This window comes from Crocodylus porosus, unplaced genomic scaffold (assembly GCF_001723895.1).
Source record: "Crocodylus porosus isolate Cpor-Errol unplaced genomic scaffold, CroPor_comp1, whole genome shotgun sequence".
Classification (NCBI taxonomy): domain Eukaryota; kingdom Metazoa; phylum Chordata; order Crocodylia; family Crocodylidae; genus Crocodylus; species Crocodylus porosus.
Window position 1 is genome coordinate 5,259,420 of NW_017728948.1, and position 6,794 is coordinate 5,266,213.

A 6,794-nucleotide genomic window follows, 5' to 3' on the forward strand; every position below is an offset into this window, starting at 1 on the left:
GGGAGTGAGGCTGCATACTGTGCTAGGGTTCCCCAAGAATACATTGCTGACAGGTAACACCCCAGAAAGTATATCTCATATCTCTGGACATCAAATCCTGCCTCTCACTCAGAAGAAGCAGTGACAGGATCTGAAGGTAATCCTAGGTAATGCCCTCATTTGGAAAGATGAGTTGAAGTTGAACTAAGAGGAGAAAAAATAACTAAATTTCAACAAAAACACTCCTTAGTCACAGTGGCTTTCTAAATACACACACTAGTGGAAGAAAAGGTACAAAGGGGTGGAGTCAGCTGAACTGAAATGGTTTTGTTTCCATTCAGGAGTTCTTCAAATCAGTATTACATGTTCCCCAATGGATTGGACTATCTCATCAGGCAGGCAGTGAGTCCTGGCTGTGGGAGGATGGCACTGCTCTCTCCAAAGACCTGTAAGTCCCTTGTGTCATGAGGAAGGATTTGCTTTTATTTGAGCTAATAGTGCACTTTCCACAAACAGTCAGTTGAATAATGGTGCTTTATGTCATAGCCCTCCCATGAGAAATGTGCAGATACATGGCCCTAAACAGCAATAGAGAGAGAGTCTGCCATAGGGAAGAGATGGGCCAGAGAAGAGAGAGGATCCTCTCTATACACCCCAGTGGGGAAAGGCACATGAGGGGCACTTTGATGTATGTGGTGTCTCTCTTTCCCACAGTGGTTTTTAGTATTTTTCCTTCTATTATTCCTTAGTGCTAGACAAAGGAAGGAAAGTGCAATCTCTGGTTTGTGAGAGGGGGAGCGAGGCAGATTGAGAGGGTTGTTGGGAAGGGGCCATGGGCAAGCAGAGCCAGGGGTTCTGCAGGTCATGAATGGTATGTTCTAAATAGATGCTGGAAGAGCTGTGACAGCGAGATGATCCACTCTGTTGAAGTGTTGCCAGTGCTTGAACCTAAGCTTCATGAACAATAGATTCATTCACAAACTGCTTTAGACGTGACATACTTCAAATGCCAGCCCAGCAGCTAATCCCACAAGCAGTAGCACTGCTGAGGACTGGAGGTGGGACTGGCAGGCAATAATACATATCTCTCCATCCTAGGTTTGCAGTAGCCCAAGAGACAGCCCCAGGGTGCTGTGTGCTCCTCTCTAAAGTAGAAGCCAAATGCATTTCTTGTGAGGAGCCGTTCTCCTGGATTTGCAAGAAGGAGGCTGTGCATCCAGAACCTGCTGCTCTGATAGAAGGAAAGAAGAAAAGCCGCTAGAATATATTCCTGCTCCAATCCAAGTCTTGCCCACATCCACAGCTTCAAGGTCCTCCCTGCCACCAGTTTAACCTTCTCTGCTACTGCCAGTACCAGTTGTTCCAAATACTTAGGCCAGGGGAAAAACTGATTTCACATTTTGGCTGAAGCTGTACAGAAATTTATCTCTGCCACATGCAGCAGTGTTGAGAGTGAATGTCTGTTCAGTGCAGCTTCACATGTGGATGAAAAAAGGAACCCACTGATGTACAAAACAGCAGAAATGTTGCTTTTTGTCAAGCAAAACCTTCCACTCACCCACTTGCTATGCTAAAACTGTGAGTAAGAAATGAGGAAGCTGTGAATATAAGGGTTTTTTTACTCTACCAATACGGTAAGTAAATTATTATTATTATTACAGTGGCTTCTGGTACTACAAACTGTACCTCAACATTTTTTGTTTTGTAATTTTTACATCTTGATCTACATTTCTCGTGGGTTTATTTTGAAGCCAAAATTATTATAAATATGCCATTTTTTCTAACTTTGTGGGAGTGATTTTTGTAAAAGAAAATTGAATATTGAGTTTTATAATGACTTTGCTGTCAAATGAATCATTATGTAAGTGTATAAAGTTTATACTGCAAACTGCCGTTTTAAAAGTAAAAGTTTTAAAGTTAATACATGTTTGTTTTTATCTTGCTACAAAATGTTTCTAGAAGCAGGAATGCAAAAAATCTTTGTGTATGAGCATGTGCTATAAATGTAAAACAAGCAATACAGAAGTTTTATTTATGTCAGTACTTTAAAATGCCTTGCACTATTACTAAATATTGGTTACCAGATCGGCATCAGCCAATATGGTTAGTTAATTATCGGCTATCGGTATTGGCCAAGAAAATCTTTATTAGTGCACACCTAAAGGCTGAGGCTAGAGGAGAGGTCAAAAAAGGAAATGCTCGACCAGATCACCTTGGAACAGTTTAAGTGACCTTGAGGATGGAACTCAAAATGGGGTGAAGGACACACCAATCTACCACACTTAAGGAAGTGGTTCGGCTGGTGGACATGTTTGCCCAGGCCAAAAAATGGCTCTACAGAGACCACAGCTCTTGAGGCTTACCAAATTCTGGGAGCAGAGATGAAAGTGAAGGATGAAGGTGAGCCCATGAAAAGGTCAGACATAACAGGCTAACAGAAGTTTGTTACAATTGTGGGATGCTGGAACAGTACACCACGGTGTGCTCAAAGGAAGTAAGGGAGTGGGCACCACCCCCAGAAGACTGAAGGAAGGGAGAGAAAAGGGATGAAGATTCAACAGTACAATGAATATATAGCAGCTGTGGTAGAGAAGCCTTATGAGCCATAAGTAGCCTCCCTTCTCAATTAACATCTAATGGGTACTATACCACATGGCAGGCACCAGACAGGAGGTGAACTTTGCACAAAACAAGCTCCAGGTCAGGAAGAAAGAATAGGGTGGTGCCTGTCCTGGGACAGTGCATTGGCCAAGAACCTCATTGAGGCCCTGCAGGAGTGAAGATACCCATGACAAGCCTGAGGAATGGGTCCAGGGTATAGTCTAGGAGGGGCCTTTGGGTGGACTGACAGGGATATAGACCCATGTCTGGCACATGCACTCTCATCTCAGTGGGGAGGGAGCAAAAGAGTGAAGATTGAAAGAACCATGGCAGAGACAGAGACCACAGAGGGACTAAAGTATGAGGTGTTCAGCTGGCAGCTATATTCAGATGAGGTGGGAAAAAGAGGGGCCCTACTCCAGTGGGAGCTAAACGTAGAAAAATTCAAATGTGAACAAATGTAGCTACTCTGGTGCAACATCTGCAAGCCAAGAAGAAAGAAAGGGGATCTAAAGAAGTTAGATGACTGATTGCAGCTGAGTCAGAAAGACCTACAGCACTCAAGAAGCTCATCACCACTGAGGCAGAAAATAGCTGAGAATGGGAAAAGAAGCTGAGGACACGGCAGAAAAAAATGATGTCCCTGGCTTTGGGGTCAGTAGACGTTTGCACGGCACAGACAGTTGAGATGCTGAACCTTGTGCAACAGACAGAAGACTAGCAATGCACCATAGAGGTCTTAGAGAGGTGATTGGAGTGTCAGGAGGTCCTCGCATGTAGAACTGGAGAATTGGCAACTAAGACATTTCCAACTGGAGGGGGAGGCACAAATGTGGCAATATGAGTTCACCAAGGCACAAGCCCGGCAGAAATAAGTAAATAAGCATCAGCAAAGAATTAATGAGCTTTGGCACAAGATGCCCTCCCTGGAGAGAGAGGTGCAATGTAGGACAGAGAAGTGTGATGTGTTGAGGGCCCAACTACAAAGCATGGAGGCCAAAAATATACAGCTCAATAAAGAGATATAGTTCATGGAGACCCTTCAAGAAGCAGAAGAGGTAAGAGAGGCAGGTAATGTGTGGAAACAAACCAATGGCAGAGCCTTATCCAGAACAAGACAGATTAAGTCATGTTACTTGAAAGAAGGCAAGCGACTAAGAGACAGATTAGACCAACTGATCGCAAAGACCACCAATGTCCATGAGAGCAATGCATTACGGACACAATGTGAACAATATCAATCCCAGCTTGCCGAAACAAAAGAGAGGCTGCAAAATTTACAGGGGAACATAGAAAAAGAAGAGCAGATCAGGGAGACAAGGTTAGCCGTAGTCAGAGAAGAACTGTGAAAAGCACAAAGTGAGGTGTTGACACCTGGTTCCTGGTCTTGTCTCCTAAGGTACGACCTAGTCATAAAGATGCCACACATACATCTAGAGGTTTGAAAATTCTGGAATCACTGAACTATCAGCCTTAATGATGCCATGACCTACTTCCCTGGATAGAAGCATGTCAATTGGTAGCGTTACATAACACTTCTTTGGCATGAAATGTTGCAGTGCTTACCTGATGTACCTAGATTCCTGAGTGGTTCTCTTATGATTGACATGTGGTTGACAGGTTGTGTAGCTGAGCGATTGGTCAATCCAAAGACTGACAGGAGTGATGTAATTTGTCTGGTTAAATGCAGGGTGGATACGGACCTGGTTGCTGCTTTTGCTGTTGTGGTTGTTGGTTAGTTGGTTCATTCATTTGTCCTGTGTAGAGGTGCAAGTACAGATGTGAGTGCTGGTGCTAGTGTGGGTGCTAGTGTTGGTGTGGGTGTATATGTGATGTTTAGAGGTAGTGCAGCATTACCCAACCGGTGTGCTGCAGCACACTGGTGTGCCATCAGGCACGTCCAAGTGTTCCGTGGCATTTTGGGCTGGAGCCACGTCCCCTGCCTGCTGCTGCTGTGAACACAGTCAGATGAGGGGCGTGGCTCCAGCCAGGCAGGGGGCATGGCTCCAACCCAAAATGATGGCCAGCTGGCCATCCACCGCCCCTCCCCATTAGCGTCTGGGTGGCCACGTGCCCCTCTCCCCCTGTCAGTGTCCAGATCAAGCCACCCTGCCCCCAAGCTCCGCATCCAGTGTGCCATGGTGCTTTTTTATTTAGGTAAGTGGGCCTGGGGTGAAAAAGGTTGGGAAACACTTAGCTAGTGAGTCTGAGACCTTGCTCAGTGGAGAGAGCAATTTCCATTTGGATATGGCCCAGAGACCACTTCAAGCCTTTCCAGTTTCCACCCAGGAGTGGGTAATGTATAACTCCATCCTTTTATAGTCAAGTGTCAAGTACCCTGTGGGGGGAAAGGTATAGAAATCTTCGCTGGGGAGAGTACAGGAAACTAAAGAAGCAGCTCGACTGTGCTGTTGGCCCAGGGCTAGTAATTGACAGCATGCCACCTTGTGGTGAGCACGTATGAGAGACAGTTCTATTGATTTCTGTTATGTCTGTTATTCTATCCTGTGAACGTATATAGTCCATTTGTAACTAGTTAAGTGTTTGTGTTTATTGTTTTTGCCTTTTTAATATAGTCTGCTCACTGAATTATAATTGAGACTGGCCTATTTATTTATATTGGCACCTTGGGTGGGGCTGGGCTGCAGGTCAATACCCAATGGTATAAAGCCTTACAACACCACAATTTTATTCCCCAGTTCATTTTGAGGAGGCCTAACAACCCTCTGCTTTAATTAATATTGAAGACCCCTCCCAGGATTCTACACAAGTACAGTCTCTGGAAGAGATGATAGAGACTCTGACACAGGAACTGTAATAGACAGGCCAGCTGAGGGAAATGGCAGCTTTTCTAGAAACCCAATGTGGCAGGTTCATACCACAGAGATGGCAGTGATACCCTATGGTGGCTATCTGGCCCCTGCCTGGCTTCATCACCAGTGTAGCTCTCCCTTGATCACTAGTCTGACATGCCGTGTTCTTCTTGAGATTATGTAAGTGGGGCTGTGTGAAGGAGTGAAAAAGGGTCTGGATGAGAGCCCAGTAATGACTGGAGATTTTCCCTCAACCTTGCAGGGACAATGACAATGACAGAGCAACAGAGAAGATGAAAGCCCTGCTTTGTGATATCTTGCTTCCTTTGGATTGGGGGACACCCTGGAGCCAGTTGAATATTCAGAGGTCCAGCGCAAGTGGTGAAAGAGAATGGAACGGCACAGAATTGCCAGATGGAGATGTGCTCCAGGGAGAACATGGTTAGCAACAACACCAGGAGTGGGGAGGAGAGGAGCTCATCAATCAGGGAGATCAGAGGAGCGCCTGACACTTCAGGCCACAGCATGGGGGAAACGGCAGCAATGGAGGGTCCAGAGATGCAAGTTTGGAGCCAGGTAGCCTGCAGGACAATTTATGCAAGTAACCTTTTGTTGTCTTTTCTCTCAGCCAACGGGGAAGGCTTGTCAGACTGCCAGGAGTGACCTGAGGGCTTCATTAAAAGGACTGATATAGAAGTTAACAAGACTTATTAAATTACTTTGATGTTTTGACTGACTAGTGATTACCTTAACTGATTTGCTGAAAGGACTCCTGGAGACGGAATTGCCTTATTTATTTTGCCTAAGGTACAGCTCCAGAGTTGATGAGCTCCAGCCAGGCAGGGGGCATGGCTGATCAGTTAAGAGAACAAAGGAAGAACCAATTGATGTGACTGATGTATGGAGCTGGGCCGTAGGAGACACCCACTTTTGGGGAACTTACCGACACTACTGCTGGGTTGCTTGTAGGAGGACTGCCCAAGTTTGTTAGGCACATTTGATTTATTTGAGGAACTCACTGAAAACTGATTATTTGCTAGACTGCCTGAGAGCTCATGGGCAGTGGATTTACCCGATGAACTGTCAAAGAACCAAGGCTACCAGGAAGTACTCAGATTAACTGATTTATTGATGGACTACCAGGGACATTGAGCAAGTTTCTATGTTCCCCTGAGAAGCCGGTGGGCTGAACCAGCTTGGATTAATTTAAGATGATTGGGGTATACCTGGGTAAAGCACTGATTGTGGAAGCTGAGTTCTTCCTGCTCTAATTTTTCCCCATTATGCTAACTGCAGTACACAGTGGTCTCCTGAGCAGCAGACCATCCAGCATCTATCAGAAAGACTGGATGTGGTTGTGGACAGGATCTTTTGATAGTCGGGCTTACGCAGATCACGCTC

The 6,794-nt window shown here is 45.4% G+C and overlaps 1 protein-coding gene across 1 annotated transcript in view; it reads left to right on the forward strand.

Moving 5' to 3' along the window:
* LOC109322388 (natural killer cells antigen CD94-like) overlaps window positions 1-1,621 on the forward strand; it is a 10,571-nt gene extending 8,950 nt beyond the window's left edge. The window contains exons 5-6 of the mRNA XM_019553470.1: window positions 321-427; window positions 1,078-1,621. Of these exons, the coding sequence (XP_019409015.1) occupies window positions 321-427; window positions 1,078-1,240 (270 nt within the window). The 3' untranslated portion in view covers window positions 1,241-1,621. The remainder of the gene's footprint in view (window positions 1-320; window positions 428-1,077) is intronic.
* The last annotated feature ends 5,173 nt before the right edge of the window (window positions 1,622-6,794 follow it).